The 21,855-nt window shown below is 30.7% G+C and overlaps 2 protein-coding genes across 2 annotated transcripts; one reads left to right on the forward strand and one right to left on the reverse strand.

Annotated features, from left to right (window-relative positions):
* The first annotated feature begins 394 nt into the window (after positions 1–394).
* Positions 395–11,816, forward strand: LOC145325228 (uncharacterized). The gene is made up of 7 exons (XM_080168148.1): positions 395–593; positions 1,270–1,329; positions 7,604–7,745; positions 8,071–8,288; positions 8,485–8,555; positions 8,617–8,697; positions 8,764–11,816. The coding sequence occupies exons 2-7, from the start codon at positions 1,288–1,290 to the stop codon at positions 11,618–11,620; spliced, it is 3,411 nt and encodes a 1,136-aa protein (XP_080024274.1). The 5' UTR covers positions 395–593; positions 1,270–1,287; the 3' UTR covers positions 11,621–11,816.
* LOC145325229 (uncharacterized) lies at positions 11,647–20,830 on the reverse strand. The gene is made up of 7 exons (XM_080168149.1): positions 20,714–20,830; positions 20,291–20,354; positions 18,986–19,077; positions 18,508–18,551; positions 16,200–16,245; positions 12,787–12,852; positions 11,647–12,605 (listed from the first exon to the last, which is right to left on the reverse strand). Exons 1-7 carry the CDS (start codon positions 20,789–20,791, stop codon positions 12,522–12,524), a joined length of 474 nt encoding a protein of 157 aa, XP_080024275.1. The 5' UTR covers positions 20,792–20,830; the 3' UTR covers positions 11,647–12,521.
* Positions 20,831–21,855: the final 1,025 nt, after the last annotated feature.

A 21,855-nucleotide genomic window follows, 5' to 3' on the forward strand; every position in this document is an offset into this window, starting at 1 on the left:
TAAATGGAGGGAAGGACAAAAAATAGCCTAAAACTATCCTAAGACTTAATTCTGAAAAATGGAACAGCCTAAAATCATCTTGGGACCTATGTAAAGATTCCCTAAAATGGAAACCTCAATCTGTCCAGTAGTTATCAAAATCTTAAGCTTCAGAAAAAATTTACTACTTTTTATTATAGGATTACTGTTAGATTTATAAAAAAAAACATATGTTATTGGTGTGTTTTTGCTGCGCCAATTTATAGACAAATTTTCCTTGTTTATTTTTTTAGTTGAAAACATAAGTTTGTAAAATCTAATTGCTATAGACCCCTGTCAGAGGATATATAAAATATGTTACCCTTAAACATACATTGTCCTGTCTTAAGGATATCTTACACACATACCTATGTATAGTATTCATAGGCTGACCCTTACATGTAGCTGCCTGCATAGGCTAATACAATAGAAATAGGGGGTGATTATTATTATAGCTGACCCATCCAGCTAGTAACAAATACACAGGGGTGTAACACACGCAGTATGTGAGATTCCTTACAGTTAAAGTGATATTTATTGATTCAGATATTTGACCTACATACTAACTTGAAAAGGTAATATTTTTAGTGCATTAATGTTATTAACTAAAGTAGTAGGTTGTATGTCTGTATGTTATTCAAAAAGATGATGTATGCGGACGGGCAAATTGTTTGTGAAAAGCTTATGCTTGATCCTTGCATTTAAAGTTTGGGGGGCAGGTCAACCTTCCAATTGTTATGGACATGGTACATAGAAAAGTTCCCCCCCCCCCCCACCAATATATTTTTTTATAAAATCAAATGTGGATGCATCCATGGGTAGATTACCTGCCCATTTCCAAGATTAACCCCCACCAATCTATGGACGACGCCTAAAAAATGTTCGGAATTTCTTGGTATACTTAGTGACGAGTCTAGCTCTTGATGGTTTACAACAACAACAACCTGCCCATTTCCCTAACTATTATTTGCCTCTAGGCTATAAAGAATCCACACAAAAAAATTCTGTACCTTTTATTTTAATTATTTTTCATACTTTTACAAAATTGAAAGATGTACACTTGCTAAATTAAAAACAAAAAGCTACCTCGCAGGAATAAGGTATAGCCGACAAGTGAAATTAATCTAAAGTCTGGAAAAGTCGTTCTTAACGTTCAAGAGATCTTTTTGTAAAGACAGTGCGACTTCCTCTTATATATTAGGGGGATAAAAGGTTATAATATATAATATTATTAACAATTGTTTTTCTTAGAAATAAAGCTGTCAAAGGATGCCTCCGGTTGACCCTGCCAGCTCTTCTGGACAATTCCAGGTATAAATAGATTTTAAACTTTATTTACCAAGTCATCCTTATGACCTTTCATCTGCTTACATGCCGATGGCTGTATCTGTTGTCTATTAACCTTAAACCATTCTCGTGTATGATTTCAGACCTTTGTCCATTAAAATAAAGGTGAAAGGGTGAGTAATAAAATCCCCCTCCCCCCCCTCGTACGCCCACTATATTTTATCTTGCGGCAAGGTTCAATGTTTCATGATGACCTAGAGGACTAGAACCTGCAGAATAATACCAGGAGCTTAACATTTCTTTTAACATTTAAAGACACAGAAAAAGATATGGAGAGGCTGGGAAGGGGTTGGGGGGTAAGATACAAAACTATAAACTATAAAATAAAACTGTATTTTCTTATGTATATTTGTGTTCATCATTAAAAGACAAAAACAGATTTTTTATTCCATAAGGATAATGACTCAATAATAATTATATACTATACTCTATAGAGTATAGAATACAAATAAGGTAATAAGTGATCTTGAAACATGATTATTAATTTAATTTGTACAACTTGAAAGAGTAGACTATTCACTAGACATTAATTCAATAATGATTTACTTTACTTAAGACAAAATCAAATTTTAAAAACCTAATCTGTTAAGTTCTTTATCCAATTAATGCTCATCAGATAGGGAGGAGACATTTAACTTTTTATTACTCTAGTCCCCAAAGTTTTTGATAACGTTTTCACATTCGTTGACTGAACAACTTTGGGGACTTTTATTGAATTTTGATTGGTTGGTTAGTTAAGTGTCCAGACGTTTCAACTACTAATTGTAATCTACATAAGAGGTAATTTTGTGTATAATCATTGTGGATGAAAATTAATTTATTATTAATTATGACCAATTTTTAGAGGCGAAGCTACTCTATAATTCACTTTGCCTGTCCGTCAGTCCATATTTAGTGAAAACTCCTATGACATATGCTCATCTAATCTATACATTGTTTTGTCCGTCTGTCTGTTAATTGGGGTGCTAGATCGATTCCTAGATTTTTACATTTTTGCAATTTTCTCGATTCCTGTTCAAGATAAACGACTGGAATTTTCAGGGATTAAATAAATTCACATTTCTATCAAGTTTTATTAAGATGCCTTAATTGGTTGGGGTGCTAGATCGATTCCTAGATTTTAAGTTTTCATGATTTTTTGAATTTTTCGATCCCTATACAAGATAGACAGGGATTGAATAAGTTTACACTCTACTTATTTCCATTAGATTTTATGAAGATACCTTTATTGGTTGGGGTGCTAGATCGATTCCTAGTTTTTCAAATTTTTGATTTTCTCAATTCCTGTTCAAGATAAACAGTTGGATTTTTTAGTGATTAATTAAGTCAACATTCTACATATTTTGACAAAATATGTTTTATAAAGACTTACTTTTGTTTGGAACTTTTGGGTGCTAAATCGAATTTTAGATTTTAACGTTTTTCTTATTAGCTTAATGCTTGAAAAGACCAATTATACAATATACATTTTAAAAGGTTTCGTGATTTTTATTATTGAAGTTTTTTATGACATACTCTATAGATAATTTTTTCCAGATGTCTATTTATAATTTTTGAGCTTCGTTACTTATGGATGTTGTCATCCTTGTTTAAGAATGAATTGAATATGAAATAAGATAGCGACTTGAGTAACAACATCTTTATAGCTTGCATAAAATGTACTCTTTAAACCTTTAGACTTAACTTAAGAAATTTGAAATCTGGCCTATTTCTGTTCAATATTAGTCAAATTAATTTTGATTAATACATACATACTATAGTATGTAATTCGGCTTTGCAGACAAAATTATAAAAAAAAAACCAAGGATAAAGTCCGTTAGTCTTAAAGCTGAGAATAATTACATTTTTTTTCATATGCAAAATTCCGATTAGCGTTATGGATAAATGAACGGGCAGACTGGTGAATAGAGGGAGTTATAGAATAGGGTCTCAATTGTTAAAGAAAACCTTGAACAGATTTTTAAAAAGTCTATCTTATACATAAAGCCGCTAATCAGATCCTCCAAAGCAAAAGAAAAGTTTAATTTTAATAGTTGATTTTTTTATTTTTTCATTGCAATTTGCGTAATAAATCAACATGAATGGATGTAGAAAATACGTTGATATTATGACAGGGGAAAATTGTCGTCAATTTAGGTTGCTATTTCCCCTGTCATTTATTGGTCAATTTTTTTTATCCAGTAGGAGGGAAGGAGATGGGATATAGGGAAGGGAAAGGGGTAAATCAATATTTTAGCCCACTTCTGTTTTACTTTATTGGAGAACATGAAAATCTGGTGTAAGATCCAAATAATTAATAACATTAAAGATTACAATTTTATAAGCAGCTTATAGTGACTAATGGATAATGACGTCATAGAATACTTATGATCAACAGTATGCCAGTATACATTTTACCATTGGTCAATTACAATGTATACTGGCCTATCATTGGTCATTTTTATTGTATGACGTCATTTTTCATAATATGACATAATTTTTTATTAGGCACTATAAGCTGCTTCACAATTTGATGACTTTATAATGAAATTAAAAGTATTATGATAAAAGTTTTCTTGTTTAAAAGTAATTAAGGTTAATGCTATTTCATTTAACTTCTCTAACTTTCTTTTATTAATCTGCAGAAAGAAACAATGGGAAATTAATCACACTAGTCCCCAAAGTTTTATAATAACGTTTTCTAATTCGTTGGCTTAACAACTTTGGGGACTTAAGTTGAGTACTCAATCATTTCAACTACTAATTTTAATCTAAAGAAAGGATGATTTTGTGCATCATCATTCTGGATGTATACTTATCAATTTATCTGCCATTGTCTTATCCCATTAGATTAATCTGTGCAAGGCAGCCGCAATATCAACTGCAACGGTTAAATTAGAATTTAAGACCGGCAGCTACGAATTAATAAAAGATTAGACATAGTGCTAATTCATCTAGCTGGAAGGTTGCAAGATACTTTTTAGAAAATCTTCGAAACACTTTTATATTTTTTTGTGGCTTTTCTTAGATAAAGAATTTTGACACGTGGCTGCGGCTGCCAAGCTTTGCTTACTTATAGCTGATTTTCAGTTAGTTTCCTTTCTTTTACTCTACATATTACATCTTCATATTTATGTTATTATCATTTTTTTAGCGAAGCTACTATTAAACACTTTAAACACTTATTGCTATTAAGGTAGTGGTGACTTTAATAAATCTTTGTTGGTTGGTTCATTAAGTTGATTGTCTAATCGTTTCAACCACTAATTGTAATCTACTGAAGGGGTAATTTTGTTTATCATCATTGGGGATGTACATCAATTCATTGGCGATTGTCTTATCCCTTTAGATACCTGGTATATTGCAGTGTTCTTATTGATACTCTTTAGAGAAATATAATTTTCATAAGTTTATTTCAACACTGGAAAAAAAGATTATATTATTTATTTGGACAGTTATACTGCTATCTTCATGCTGCTAATTTATATGTCAGGCCGATGTTTGGTGTTTTTTATTAAATGCCAGGCCTTGGTGGTATCCCGCATAGTTTCTTTTAGAGCACAGAACCCCTCTCCCCCCACTTTACTTGGAATAAATTGAAATTAACTACTACTAATTGTAATTTTTGGTTCTAAAATATAAATATAAATATGAAGATTTAATCCCTTGTATCTATTTAAAGTTGTAAGGTTTTTGTAAGCTAAATATATCATAAAATGCTGTTCAGAATTTGTTGAAATCTTCTAGCAAGCTTTATAAATGCCTTGAGGTAGTACAATTAATCTATTTCTTGACCTTTCCAGTCCTCTCCTAAATTCTAGGGGCGAAGCAACTAGTTTTTTATTAAAGCATCGAACATTTCTTGCGCCGATTCTTCACATTTAACAATGGTGAATAGTACATTAATGGCCTTCTGACATAAAGACATAAATACCAGTTTTTTTTTTGTTAATTCGACAATGTAAGCAAGGGATGATACTTGGAGATATCTCATAGATCATAGTATGATGGAGGAAATTACACAAAAAATGGAAATAAATGCCAGAAGTTAAAAGTTAAGAATTTATATCAATTAGACCTCATAAAACCTATTAAAGTACTTATAGTGATTTTTCTGACAAACTCTTTTTTTACAAATACAAATACAACAGTTGTTCAATTGTCCGCCACTCAACAACTCAGGCCTGGCATGCTTTTATACAACTCTTATTAATGGAACTTTATCCTTAAAAAATAGCTCTTTATTTTTAATTCACTTTCCATTTACATTTTTCTAACCTATTTCTAGACAACTGAAACCCACTCCCCCTTCCCCTAATTTACAATTTTGAATTTATAACACCTGCGGGGAGCTTTTACGATGCAAAGCCCAATTCCTATTTTATCCGTTGGGCTCTTATACCCTTTACTTCACCTAACCTAATCTGAAACAAAAATTAAGAATATTTTTTTTTTGTTTAGACCTAATATTAGGGAAACCGCCTCTATTTCATTTTATCTAAAAATGTTTTTTCTGACTTAAATTTCAATTTAAGTATAATGAATAAACTAACATTTTAAATTTTTATTTTCAAAATTGCTTGTTAGCTATTAAAAAGTTATTATATAAATTTCCTTTTATAATATCAACAATTATTGAAAAGAAACATGTATAACAATTTCCAGATGAAAAATTAAAAGTTAAATCACCAAAAACTTTCATTCTCCATGCAAAAGTTAAATTGAAGAAGCCACGTAGAGAAATTCTTTAAAATTGAATTGAAAGTTATTTTAATATGCTTACACAACTCACAAAATTTTATTGTTAAGAACAAATGTAGATGAATAAATTTGAATATTTGAAAATCATCTTTTTACTTTAGTGTCTATAGAATTTAAATTATGTATGATTTCACAGATCATGAAAGTAAAACAAAGTAGCGGGTTTCATGGTATCTAACAATGGTATCTAACCTAACTGATTTCACTTCTATAGGAAAGTATTCCAGAATCTTCTGAAGCCATGGAATAAATGTCGGCTTTCAACTTGGCCACATAGAGAAATACACCGCGTCTGCAACTGTACTCTAATGTTCTCCCATTATGGAAGCTTTTGCAGCAAAGGCAGTTATATCGGTTTTTTGTCCATATTTTAATGGGTTAAGATACATATTTTATGTCCAAAGAAGGTGTCTTAACTTTTTTATTCTTATTTTAAATAGCTAGTTGGTGTTTTTTGTAAATAGTAGATGTAAAATTTTCCATAGAATTTAGATATGCAATAGGTTTTTTTTAAGTAATTTAAGTTTTTTTAAAGAATAATTAAGTCGGTTTTATGGTACTTAAATGGAACAAAAAAAAAGAAAAAAAATTGCCTTATGGACAAAAATAGTAAGATCTTTAATTTGACACCTTACTTTTTTAATTCTGTCAGGTAATTATTGAAAAAATCGATTTTTTAAACCTCGGTTTAATCAAAACTTTGAGCATAAATTATCCTTACACAGGCATAAAATACATGGGTTCATATATACCTTTAGAATCAGAAAAATAATATGAATCCATTGTAAGCAAAATTGAAAAAAAGTAAAAAAATTTAAATAAAAAAATGACCTGACATATTATATTATACAGGCAACACTTACTTTAAGATGGTTGCCTGTATAATATTTTCATATAATTTCTTTTATTGTAGTTTATTTAATATTTTGTAAACTTTTTATTTCAAATTTTGCTTAGTATGGATTTGTAATATTTTTCTCATTTAAAAGTATATTAAACACCAAATCTTATGCCTGTGTAAGGATAATTTAAGTTCAAAGTTTTGATTATTCTGAGTTTAAAAAAATAGATATTTTCAATAATTACTCAACAGAATTTAAAAAGTAAGGTGTCAAATTAAAGATCTTACTATTTTTGTTCATAATGGCAATTTTCTTCTTTTTTTGTTGCGTTCTAGTCCTTCAAAACCGACTTAAGTTTCTTTTAAAAAAACTTAAATTACTTTAAAAATAAGAGGTCTACAAAAAAAACGATTGCATATCTAAATTCTATGGAAAATTTTACATCTACTACTTACTAAAAACACCGAATAGCTATTTTAGAAAATTAATTAGAAAATAAAAAAAGTTAAGACACCTTCTTTGGACATAAAATATGTATCTTAACCCATTAAAATATGGACAAAAAAACGAAATGACTGCCTTTGTGGCAAAAGCTTCCATAATGGGAGAGCAATAGCAAAGAGTTGCAGACACCTTCTATAAAAAAATTATTTCAGGCCCAGAGCAACAGTCCTAATGCCATGAAGAATGATGTTCAAAATAATACCAATGGAGTTTCAGCAAATGGTGATAAAGAGTACCATGAAGAAGTAACCATTGTTCTTCATGGTAAAGCAGAAGCTTTAGAGGAAGATCCAGGTGAGGCTTTGATAATTAACAGAACTGTCCTAATATTAACAATGTTGGAAGTTAAAATATGTCAACTTTTAGAATCAAAATTGTCATATGTGAAAATGTTATAAAAACGTATTTTGATAATTAACAGGGAAGAAAAATTATAAAGAAAGAACACATAAAATATTAAGAGTATAGTTTAAAAATAAAGTAAATCTTTAGAGAAGGAAAGGTACATGACAGTTTTACTCTAATGATAATAAAAAACTACACAGTGTACAGATCAAAAGATAAACAACAAAAATGACTTTTTAACATGTTCCTAATCCCCAATCATATTTTTTTATAGAATCAGAATATGAAGAATATTCCTATTATTCTGATGAGGAAGAAGAAAACGTTGAAGAACTTGCCAAAGATGATGTTAATCAAGCTAACATAGTTGAAGCTAACATTGAAAAAGTAAAGAACAAACATTTAGATGTTGTTCAATGTGAAAAGAGAAGATCTAGAAGCCCCAGTATTGAAGTTGAATTACAAAGACTTGTCAAAGATGTTTCAGATAATGTAAAAGAAATTATTACATATTATGATAAATATTTGTATTGGTTTTTGTTTACACTTTTAATCCATTACATTACAATTAGGCAATTTACTCTTTTGCTAGAAATTAAAGCTATTTTAGATTACTCCTGACTTTATATTTTTCTCAGAGTAAACATAAAACATGAACAACTTATTTAAACGAAATTTTCTTTGATAGGTTGACCAAGTTCTTAAAGAATTTAATGAGAAAAGTGAGACTCCTGTAGAAGAAAAAGGAATTAATTTCAGGTAAAATATTTAAAAACCTTTTTAATGAAAAATTTTCTTTAAATTTTCTAAACTATATTAGGTTGAGAGAATCTTTTCCATCATCTCCTGTTCCAGAAAAAGAGGCTACAGAAAGAACTGATAACTCAACAGTTAATCTAAGGTAAATGTTGTAACAAAATATTTTAACAAGTAACAATTATTGTTTTTCTACAAATGATTTTTTTAGATTGAGACAAAGCTTTCCAAGTTCACCAGTACCTCCATCAAGAAGAAGATCTATGTTTTTAACAGAAGTAGAAATAGAAGATGATAAGCATTACAGGCAATCTGCAGATGAAGCTTCTAAACAATCAAATATAGTATATAATGAGGAAATGCAAGCACAATTTGATGAAGTTTTAGATAATCTATTAACCCTTGCAAACAAAGATAACTCAGAAGCAAATGATAATCTTCAGTCTGAAGAGTGTCCATTAAACAGCGAAGAGGATGCTTTACTGAGTGAACATGAAGCAGATTCAGATCTGCAAAATGACAATACATTGTGTGACAAAGGTGAATCTACAATTATTTTACTTGAGAAAAAGGATGATACTTTAGAAAATAATGATGATCAGAATGACAAATATGAGGAAAACATATTTATAACTGAAAGTGTGCCTCTGGTTTGCAATAAATCTAAAAATTCACATGATGAATATATTTCTAGTATCAATGAAGAAAAGAAGCCCATTATTGTTAATGAGGAAGAAGAAAATGAAGAGAATGAAGAAATGACAGAATCTTATTATCCTAGAAAGGAGGAAAATAATGTGGAGTTGAATGAAGGATCTCCTATTATAATTATAGAAAGACAAGATGACAGTGGATTAAATGAAGGAGTTCAAGTCTTAGAAGATCAATTAGAAGAGTTAAATAGAGAAAACAAAGAAGGTCCAGTTTTTATCTTTGAGAAGAAAGAAGATTGTAAAGATGATAGCAATCCACATGAAATAGAAACTGATAAAGTAACTGCTTATGAATTAGAAGGAAATGAGAGTAATGCTGGTTTTGAAATTGAACAAGGTAATGTTGTAATAATTGAAAAGAAACAGGATGAAGATACTGCAAATGATAATAATACAGAAACTAATCAAATGCAAATAAATGAATGTGAAGAAAATGAAAATAAAATAGAGATAGTATTTGAACAAGTTCCTGTTGTAATAATTGAAGAGAACAAATCTAAAGGTTCTGACTATGATAGTAATACAGAAACAAATCAAATACCTTCAAATGATCAAACAGAAAATGAGGATAGTGCAGATTTTGAAGTTGAAGAGAAAGAAGGTTACAAAGAGGACAACAATGAATATAACACAGAGAAAGATCAAATGACTGTTAATGATTTAGAAGAAAATGAGACCATTGAGTTTACAGAAGTTGCTGAGGTTCCTGTTTTATTTATTGAAGAAAACCTGGAAGATAATACAGAGAAAACTGATGAAAAAGAAAACAATGAAAATGCAGACTTGGGAGTTGAAGAAGGTCCTCTTATTGTTATGCAAGAGAAATGTGAAGACCAACCTGACAATAAAGAAAATTGTAATATAGAACAAAACAATAATGACAATGAAGAGTCAGAAGTTGATAATGAATTTGAAGAAAGTTACCAATCAAGTAGTCCTGATGGACTTACAATTATCATTGAAGAAAAAGAAGATGAACAAGAATGTGAGAAACAAAATGATTATCAAGAAGAGGAGGCTAATGAGGAAGAACCCAATACAATTATGATTATTGAAGACAAAGATAACTATGGAAAACAATCAGAAGAAACAAATATTAATGTAATTGACAATGTAGAGACAACTGCCAAAGAAAACCCCATAATCTTTGTTCAGGGAAAAGAAAACACAGAGGAAGGTATAGAGGGACAAGCTGTAAATGTAACATTTCCTGAAAATAATTCTGCTTTTCTGACTAAGAAACAAGTAGTAGATAATGAGAGTGAAGATTTTGATCCTGATTCATTGGAGGAAAATAACTTTGAAAACAGTTCTTTATTACTTGTCCAAAACAAAGAAGATGATGAATTAGATGACAATGTTTTCCTTGAAGAGGACACAATGCCAACATTAAGAATCAACACAAGAAATAATGATAAACATATTAATAGAATTGACTGTGAAAAAGATTCCCTAGATATAACAGATGAAATAACTAATATAGTTGATGCTACAGATAAGGAAGCTCTGCTTACTGTGCCCCACAACAGCTTTTGTATCAACAATGAACCTATTGATGATGAATATTCTGACACAGAAAACAGCTTTGAATATGAGCCATATGTTCCTTTAAAAAAGGTTGATTTAACTACTGATGAACATTTAAGGTACAATAATACAAGAAGCAAAGTATACTCTGAAGATCAAGAATCTGATGAACGCAGCATGTCATTTGTTTACATTCCAGTAGTTGACAATGATATAGAGGAGGATATTAGAAAGCAAATGCTTAATGAAGCTGACAGAACCCAAGATGATGAACTTGAGACTGTTATGCATGCAAAAAGATTTGAAACAAGAAAGTTATCATCAGATATTTTAGAAGCAGTTGAAAGTTTTCTTGACACTAAAATTGATCTAGAAAAGGCTCTTGAAAGAGACATGGCACAAGATGAGGGACCATATGTTGATAGCAATGGCGTAAAACTGAGGCGTAAACCAAGAACCAGTAGTAATATATCACTTTCCAGAGATGACATGCAAAAGGTAAAAAACAGATTATCAGGAGCAGGCAATGAAGAGGCTGTTGCAAGATTTGTTCAAGATCTTATAGAGGAAGAAATGAAAAAGGCTTCATCACCAAACAGAAGAGACAGCACTGACAAGAAACAACATTCTCCTGAGCTGGATGAAGAAGAACAGATGATAGCTGAGGTTGTCCAGGCTCTTATCAGAGAAGAAATGGAGCTAGAAAAGGAGAATGAACTCCTTGAACTCTGCCGCATAAACAAAGTTAATACACAATTGTATGAGGAATTTAAAAATGTTATTTTGTTTGCCTTATTTTTGTTTGTTATCTTGATAATTGTTAACTAAGAATGTTTTATCTAAAAATTAGATACTAATATTACATAAATGTATTTAACTACAATAAATAAGACTATTTATTATAAATGAAATAAAATGGTTATATTATGTATTATGCTTGATAAACAATTATATCTAATTATTATAATTTTATAAAAACTTTTATAATTCTAATTTTCACAATATAGATATGAATAAATAACAGGTATTGCTAAACATAAAAAGAAGGTTGACTTAATTTAAATTTATCTTTTCCATACCATTATTACTTGCTAATTATAATAATTTTATGAAGCTATTAGAAAACAAAGATGACAACATCCATAAAATCGAAAACAAATCAGACAAGAAATTGTAAACTAGGAGAAATAGATTGACAGCAAATTTTGTCACAAATCTATATAAATCATAATGTTTGAAATTGACATATGGACAAAATTTTCTGGTTAAAATTATATCCATGCAACTTCTTTCTAAATTTAAGCAACTGTTTCAGTGATCATAATGCAAAGTTTAAAAATCAGTAGGTCAATTCTAACATACTCTAATTTACTATTATGGCTATTCGACAATAGATATAGGATGTATTAATTTAGGATGCCAATATGAACCTCATTTATTGATCAGTTTGTTAATACAGTAGAAGGTGAGGGGATGTGGTAAAGGGTTTGGTTTGGGGGTATTGCTATTTTAGCCAGCTGCGAGTATTACTTTATCAGACTCTATGATTATCTGGTGCAACATCCAATTAATAATACATCGATTTATTCCTTTAAAAATAAATTTTGGAAAACATTGCTTTGAAATAACACAGTGAGGAAACATGAAATGAATCTACCTCCCAAACTTTACATAAATAATAAGATTATTGTTGGAAAGTGGAAGAAATAATACTGCATTACTACAATTATTAACGAAATTTTGAGCAATCAAACAAGAAGTCACAGTTTGCCACGGGGTCGAAACAACAAGTTACTGGGTCAACATCATCGTTCTAAAATACAAAATCTATTAATATTAAATGCATAATACTAAAAGTGTTTTGAAATAGACTTAAAGTCACAAAATCCAACATAATGCAATATAATGTACATTTGTGTAGAAGTAAAGAATTTAATTTTTAGGAATATTTCAAAACATTCCAAGTGGAATTTAAAAATTTGAACAATTTTCACCTTTATCTGTTTGAAGAAAAATGGTCCAATTCTGAAGGATAGTTTTCCTGGATTTTTATCAGGAGGCTGAAATAAAATAAAATCTTTTAGAATTTAGAATTAGCTATAATACTCTATAATTAAAATGTCGGAATGTCCTTGAAGCAGTTAAGATAAGGATGAAATTAAAATTTATTTGACCAATGAACCTACAAATTTTAATTTTTTGTCCACCTGTCTGTCAGTTATGCTACAAAAGGTATTAGCTTTCTGTATAAAAGGGTTAATTTATTTGTCGGCAGTCTTAGATAAATGGTGGTTCTGACCTATGGGCAAATACTCTCAAGCTTCCTTTTTTTTTTTTTTTAATTTTATGACCACTGAACCAATGCTTTATTCCATAAGACTTCCGATTAGTTATGCATACTTTTTGTGCTTCGATTCTTATGGTATTGTCATCCTTGTTTTACTCTAATTAATAAGAAATTTATCAAAATAGTTTAACATATGTTTAGATTCAAAAGAATTTAAAAATTAAATAAATTATAGATTATTAAAGAAATAGATTTCTAAACATGATATATTTATTGCAACAAAAAATGTAAAAAATTTAGGAATTTAAACTGAAACAAATATTATTATGGTTTCTCGTAAAAAAAGCACATTTCATAAATTTCACATCGTGGTTCAATCGCATAAACTTTAATTAACTTATCAACATATTAAACTAGGCTCCTAGAAGTGTAGTGTCAAAGTGTAGTGTCAAAGTAATTCAAATTCAAATTGCTAAATCACAGCCCTTGAATAATTTTGAACAATTAATGAATTTGATAACTAAAGGAATTGAACCTTTCTGCTTATATAAAAATAAAAAAATATTATACAAAAACTGGTTTCTGGCTAACATAACTGGTATCAATTTTATTCGTAGAAAATTGTCTGTAATACGATGCTATACATGATTTTACAGTATGGCTGAGAGCCGGTGGCGGTGCTAATCTAGCGGATATAAATCGGTTTCGAAGCCTTACTGGAAAATTATTCCATTTCAAGAACTTAATTGTAAAGTAAACATATTCTTTCAACTTAATTTTCAGTTTCATCACAGAAGGTTGCAAAATTCTATGCAGCAAAGTTTCTCTATAATTTAAATTGTCCTTGTCCATCAGTATGTTATAGTTGTTGTTTTATTAGTCACTAGCGGCTACGTCCCTAGAGGCCTCTAGGGGCACTTGAGTAAGGAGGGTAGGGTCGAATTTGATAACCCAATTTCTTATTTTAGATTTTAAAAGAAAAAGTGGGGGAGAAATTTTTATTTGGGGGAGGGGGGAATGCCCCCCCATCCCCTTTTTCATTTTTGTTTTAAAAAAATTAAGGGGGGGGAGGTAATTTTTTTTCTAGGGGCGATTTCTATTGGGAGGGTGGTGGTACCCTCCCCTAATATAGTTATAAACCTTCCCGGGACCTATGAGAAGCTACCCTGTTAAGGAGAACCCAATCGGTTCAGCGGTTAGCGAGATCCTTCGGTACAGACAAACATCCTTTTACTTTATTATAAGGATTTGTTTTTCATTTTCCCATCCCCTAAACCTTTCACATCCCCTGTCAAAACAGAATGCATACAATTTTATAATTTCTATCAGTTGTCGTGGCTCATACATATCAAAGACATAATATTATAATTGACATTATTTTGAGTCGACTTTATAGATGACACTCAATGTCCGACATTAAAGCATATATGAATTATTCATATAGTCATTTTCTAGTATAAAGTTAATTTATCTTTTTAACAAGATTCGCTAATAATTAATTTTGTTGTCCTTGCTAAAATTTGAGTTTATGCAGGGTTACTCAAGGATGGTACAATGGACGATTAATTTGTAGACTTCCCAATTATAATAAACTATATAACCCCTTTTCAAAATTTAATTATGAATTTGGACACCGATTATTTGTACAAAGCAATCATTAAACATTTAAAACCCTCCTTCGTTGAATTTCTGGGAATGAGTTTCTTTAGTAAAATATGAATATGACATTATCTTCTCAAGATAAAAGGATTTCAAAACTTTTGAAGGACAAATTCCACTTTACTCTTTCTCTGCTAGGTGTGCCATCACTCTCGTAAAAAACAAGGTATTACAACATCCAAAATAAGACTAGTCTACAATCCAAAAATATTTCAACAAATAATTGTAATCTACAGAAAGGTGTATTATCATTGGAAATGTACATCAATTAATCGTCGATTGTCTTATCCCTGCCGACAATCACATAATTACAAAATGAATAAATGATAAAAAATTTAAGACATGTCTTTTAAATTTTAATTTAATAGGGGTGTCGACACCCCCTACTAAACACCACTTATTGATACAAACTATATTGTATTGGCGGTAATATTAGTGAGTACACAAGGAAATAATGGGACACATCAACTAAATTTGCATCATTTTCGCATGTGCAAACATAAAAGAGACGGAAAACAAATTTTAGTCAGAAACAAGGAAGGCCAATACTTATATTAGTTAAATCTTTATTTTTATTTTTCCATAAACACAAAAATAAGTGAGCAATTATTACAATGGTTTAATATTGCAACATCGCGGGAAATGTATTTTTTGTAAAAAGGATTTTCTACATTTTTGGTATTTCCATAAGTCCTCCTTCGTAAGGGATAAAATTAATCGTTATTTTAAGCATACTAAAATATTGCAATTGAATTCAAGCTTTGCTAAAGGATTCATGTAAAAGTTTAAGCGTAGCAACTCTTTAGTCATAAAGTTTGTACACCAACTTAGAAACTGGTTGATTTTTTATAAATATCTTAACAACACTTTTATGAAATGTCATAATCTTTTAAAATGAAGTTTCTACTTTTTAAAAGCGATGTGACGGATAGCTTTTTTCGTTAATTTAGACACGTTAGAATTGTCCTATCGATTTCAAACTTTGCATGGTGATTCCTGTGGTAGTTAAGTACGATTTAGAAAGCGAAGCAACTCTACTATCATTACCAGAATGTCCGTACGTCCATTTTAAACATGTTGATTTTTTACTTTTTCAACAACAAATTTTTGAGGGGTCTAATTATCCGATTGTTCTGAATATTGGTGTATTGATTCCTGGGACAACAAAGTACAATATTATAAGCGAAGCCACTCTATAATCAAGTCCTAAAAATGTAAGTATGTCCGTAAACATTATCCTGTATCAAGAAGTTTTTCAACAAATTTACTCACAATTTTGAGCTTTGACTCTTATTCATTTATATTCTGATTATTCAGTTCTGACACTATACAAGTGTTAATGTCCGTTTATCCTACCTTTTCAGAGCTTCGCTTTTATGGATGTTGGCATCCTTGTTCTTTTATCTAATAGTTGTCCTTTATTTAAAAATACTTGACTATCTATCCATTTTAAACACTTACCCTGGCATATGGCGGACTGCTCCGAATCTCTTCTCCTGTGATTTGCCTAAAAAATATAACAGAATTATGAGTTGACAAGTGTAACTTTATTAACCAAATACAAATGGAATGATAATTGTATTTCAAGATTATTTGGCTGATTAACCTAACCTACCCAAAATTAGCTAAAAACCTGACCCTAACCTATATTCAATAAACCCTGATAAGCAACAATAAATCGGTCTTAAGTTCATAGGTTATCGTATTATTTTGGAAGTTACTAATATATTGATAGACATTCTACCTTTTATATATTGAATTTTAAAAAGACAAGTAATGAAACATCTCCAGCAAAAGTTTCTTGGGAAAGAAGCGATGAACTTTGAAAACAAAAGATCGCTTAAAACATTTAACATTAATATGACTATATTTTAACTATAAATATTTTTTAATGAATTGTTACCAGCATTTTGTTTAAAATAAAATACTAAACTGAAAGTAACACCACACAGGGAGGGAGGGGACATTAGAGTGATTTTTACACTAGTCCCCATACTTTCATATAACGTTTTCTTATTGGTTGGCTTAACATGCAACCTTGGACACTTTTATTGTATTTTGATTGGATGGTTCATTCAGTTAAATGTACAAACGTTTCAACCACTAACTGTAATATAAAGAAGGGTGTAATTTTATGTATCCTTAATGAGGATGTAATTGTACACATATTTATCGGCCATTGCCTTATCCCTTAGATACTCAACCTCTAACTCATAATGTTGATAAAATTTTTCCAATTTCGATATCAGATTCCAATAAGCCGGGAAATATGTATTGTATACATCAATATAGTTTTACCTGTCGAAAAAGGATGGTAACATTTATAGAAGGGAAGCTCAAAGCACAGGGACGGTTAAACGGCAGGGAGGGATTATCGGCCATTGTTTTATACATTTAGAACCCCGGTTAAACGGTCATTACGAAAGAATATATATTGAAGAATAAAACATTATAAAAAAAAGTAATAGCAAAAATTCTCAGTTAAACTGTTGTAAAATTGCATACAATCCTCCAGGACATAGACGTCCAAGGGGGGGGGGATAATGGGGCGATTACCCCCCCCCCCATTTAAAATTTAGTCCTACCCCCCTATTTTAGGGTAAAAAAATTTACCCCCCCCCCCCAAATACGAATTACCCCCCCCCAAAAAAAAAAATTTTACCCCTCCCCCCCAAAAAAAAGCTTGGACGTCTATGCTCCTGGAAGGTTTTACACACTGCGGAATTCTGTCTCTGAAGGGGTCCCCCAATCCTTATGTGATTATTTTTGTTATAGTTGTGTGTTTGCTGGATATAGAATATGTAAAAGATTCTCGAATATCCTGATAAAATGTTTCTCCCATCTGGCTAATATAAGGATCCCTCTTTGGATATAACCTAATCCGCTCAACTGTACATGGAGGAACTATTTTAGAAATATAAATTGATGACAAGAATTCTCCTGTCACAATATCCACATATTCTTTATCCATTATGCTATATATAGATTAATATTATCTACTTCAGTATGAATATCACAATATTTTCTTTAGGTTAGTTTTACATCATTTTAAATTTTTTAATAATAATAGAGAAACAATCTCTAAAATAACTAATAGGACAACAGTTGAAGAACAATCCGGCAATGTTATTGGTTGAAATATGTACAGATTTTGAAACATAAGTGCATATTTTTTTAATTCCGTTCGCATTATGAGTTAGCTGTAAATATTAGTATTTCTTAGGATAAAGTATTTCTTGGGTAAATTAAATCGTGTACAAATTTCTATTCTCGTATAATGTAAAGCATATAACAAAACATATTATTTGATCGAAAAGTTGAATTTCTTTGTATAAATTTAGCTATCTAGAAATTATATCGCCGAAAAAATATGTAGCTCGCATTAGGTGAATAAATAAAGGTATTTGTCTGCTACAATTTCTTTTTTACATTTTGGGCCAGTTTGACAATCTAGCTTTAATATATCTATTCCAAAAATACAATAATGAAGGAATAATGTAAAAATATGTTCTATCCATACACCAATAAATGTATAAGTATAGATGTATGACCTAGACAACCATATACCCAGTGGTGTAGACCTTTTTCGTATGTTAGCCTTTTGCCATCTGATATTTTGTAGCGACTTGGCTGTGCTAATTTTTCCGACGCTATTAGCTGATATTTAAAGAATTAACTAAAAATCGACACTATGTTACCACCCCGTGGACTTAAATTGATTGTAGGGACATCGCATAGCCGAATCTTAGCCCATCCAAACTTTGTTTACCTGAAACGTATTCCAGCAATTGTGAATGATAATACGCCATCTCTCTAAATGATATGTTTTAATAATATTGAGCATTTAAAGTTATATAAAGTAAAGATTTAAAATAAAGTTCTGTTTTTTGAGGGTTATCAATGCTGTAAAGTTTAGGGGATCATCATTAACTAAATGTAAACATAAAAGTATAAAATGAAAGCATTGAATGCTTGCTAATGTTTAAATTTGTATTTATTTCATAGGAACTGAGATAATCAATTTCTTGTGAACTTGCATGAGAACCTAGTAATAGTGTCTGACTGATTATGACGTAAGAAAAAAAATTAGCCAATGAGAGGCCACTATAAATTTTACCATTGGTCAATAATGACCTCTCATTGGCTATTTTTTTTTCTTACGTCATAATCAGTCAGACACTATTACTGGGTTCCTTGCATGAAGTGAAGACCCTGGTTTTAGAGAAGCTGTGTTGAAAAGGTGTTACCTTTGGTATAATTTGTTGTTGGTTTCTGATGGGTATTAACTTTTGATACAGGCTGGGAGGAGGAATCATCACATGTTGGTACGACGGGTATTCTAAAATATAAAACAAGGATGAATGTCTTATGATTTGTATAGCTATTTATTTTCGCAATGATTTTTAACAGGCTAGGAGACAATTTTTAGTTCGGTCATTTTTTTTTCAGAATGTCTGACGTCCAACCTTGGATATATTTTCAAAATGGATGGATCTCTTATTATTGTCATTTTTGCAGATTCTTTATATAGGGGGAGGAATCATCACATGTTGGTACAACGGGTATTCTAAATTTAATTATCAAACATGAATAAAAATGTTTTGGACAACATGAGGTTGTGTTTTACTTTTAGCTTTAAAAGAGCAACACCAAAGTGTTTGTGAATGCAAAATAGATTTCTTTTTTAAAGACTAATTAATAAAGTATTTCCTTGATTATTTTTATGTGAAATGTTTCAAAATGTAACTAATTGTGTTATTTTTTTTATTACAGATGTCTTACTGTTTTCATGGATTGAACCTAGTAAAGTTGTCTGACCCTGATTATGACGTAAAAAAATTAGCCAATGAGAGGCCACTATTAATTTTACCATTGGTCAATTACAGTGTATACTGGCCTCTCATTAGCTAATTTTTTTACGTCATAATCAGAGTCAGACAGTTTCACTAGGTTCTATGGATTTTAATAATTCATTGACTGATGCATGAGACTTTATCCCTTTCCTGGCCAAAGTTTCTCTATAAATTAGGCATCAATATGTCCTAGTTTGAAAAGACGGCTGATCAGTGGACAGCCGCGACAAAAAATAAAACAAAGCAAAAGCATACAGATTGAATTTGTTGATTTTGGGTGGTTAACTATTTTTAAAACAGGCTAAGGGGTGAAAAATTCTCCGGATTTCCTCAATGTTTTAGCGGAGCTCAGTGTCCAACCAGCCCCTCCAATTTTTAAAAATAAATTTAAAAATTGGGTATAGTGTTTAGACAAAGCAGGTGTAAGGTTTGAGGTCCTTATTTTTAATCTTAGCCAAACTAAACCTACTAATGTATCATAGAAATCTACACAAGAAAAAGATGGCTGTCGTTTATACAAATCGGAAAACAACAAAACAAAAAGGTGCTAAAATCCATTAAAGGAGTAGTTTGAATGCAATTGGCATGAAATGCTTAAACATACGTTGTAAAATCTGCACAGCAAAACAAGTTTATCCGAGGAACGAACAGACGGTAGACCCATGTTTTAAAGCAGCTACGCTATACAAAAGAATTTACCTGGCGCCATAGAGTGTCTCATCAAGAAAGAATTGGGTAAATGTCGTCGTATTATTGGATTTCCCTGCAAACAAAAAGGATATTTATAAAACTGTTTTGGGAAAACTTCGGGTAAAGTCCCTTTCGTAACATCGCACCTTATGGGGCGATTCTTCGTATTTTTTACGGGAGCTTTTCTCCTATTTCAAATGCATAGTAAAGTATTGTACAGAAAAAAAAACAATTAAAGTAAATTTCCATATACATTTCAAATTGTAATAACTGATACGTTTTTAAAACATGCAGCTTGGTGTATTTGCCAACTTAACATGAATGTCATTAGAACTGTAAAGCACATATATACACACTTGACTGTTTGTTGTATAAACGCAATCTTGACAGACAGATCAACATGTAGACGTTGTATCAAAATTGAATACTTACATGATTGAAATCCAAATAGGCCCAGGAAACTTCAGGTAAAATACAGAACAGAAAAATTAAGGCGGTTGTCATTTTCATTAATTATTTTTGTTTTAAATAGTCATTTCCATTTTTTCTGAAAATATTGACAATAGTTCGCACCTTAAATAAACAAATTTCCGCGAATATTAAAACAAAAATTGTCTGTAGTACGATGCTATACCGGTTCTAATCCAACGGATATTAATTGGTTTTGAAGCCAAGCTGGAGATAATGTTACAATATCATTATATCTAATAGGAGATGTAGCGCAATGCTTTTAAAAATATCAAAAGTCAATGCAAAAATATGCATTTTTTTCTCCCAAGACGTTCTTTTTGATAGAGATATATATTCTTATACTAAAGTAACAGGATGTTTGTGTGTCTGTGTGTTTGTACCGAAGGATCTCGCTAACCGCTGAACCGATCGGGTTCTCCTTAATAGGGTAGAGGTCCCAGGAAGGTTTATAACTATTTTGGGGGAGGGTACCAAGAGAAATCACAATAAAATCGAAAAAAATTAAAAATATTCCCGCCGCATAGTGTCGCTAGCGTAGTGGCGTAGTGACATGAATTTAACAGCGGATTGACCATAAACAAATTATTTCTCAAATTAGATATTTAAAATAAAATAAAAACATTTAAATGCCACTAGAGGCATCTAGGGGCGTAGCCGCTAGTATTAATAAACGCATCAAATATTGCTGAAAAATCTACAACAATGTAAATTAATACTTTTGGGAATGGTTGTTAGCCCCTATAGTTTGTCCCAAGACACTGACATCGTGACTATTTCAGACAACCCATCCTTTGATTGGGTGACTTTTGTTTGGAAGTCGTAACTGTGCATGGCAATTTTAAACACAACATATTTTTATTAAAAAAAGTGATAACATTTGCGTACAAGATATATTCACAAACTAAAATGCCCCCAAGAAGTAAAAAAAAGCAGTGTGGCTATTATTCAACTAGAAATTAATTAGCTAAATTTAATGTGGTTAATCCTAAATATGAATAGAGTATTCTGTTTTTTGTTGTTGAAGTAATCTATCTCGAAATAAATTGGTTTGATTTTTAATGCTTTTTAGGAAAGTGCATATTTTCATTTTGATGGTTTTGGGC

The sequence above is a fragment of the Acartia tonsa genome, chromosome 7 (assembly GCF_053477335.1).
Source record: "Acartia tonsa isolate MP-2025a chromosome 7, ASM5347733v1, whole genome shotgun sequence".
NCBI lineage: Eukaryota > Metazoa > Arthropoda > Copepoda > Calanoida > Acartiidae > Acartia > Acartia tonsa.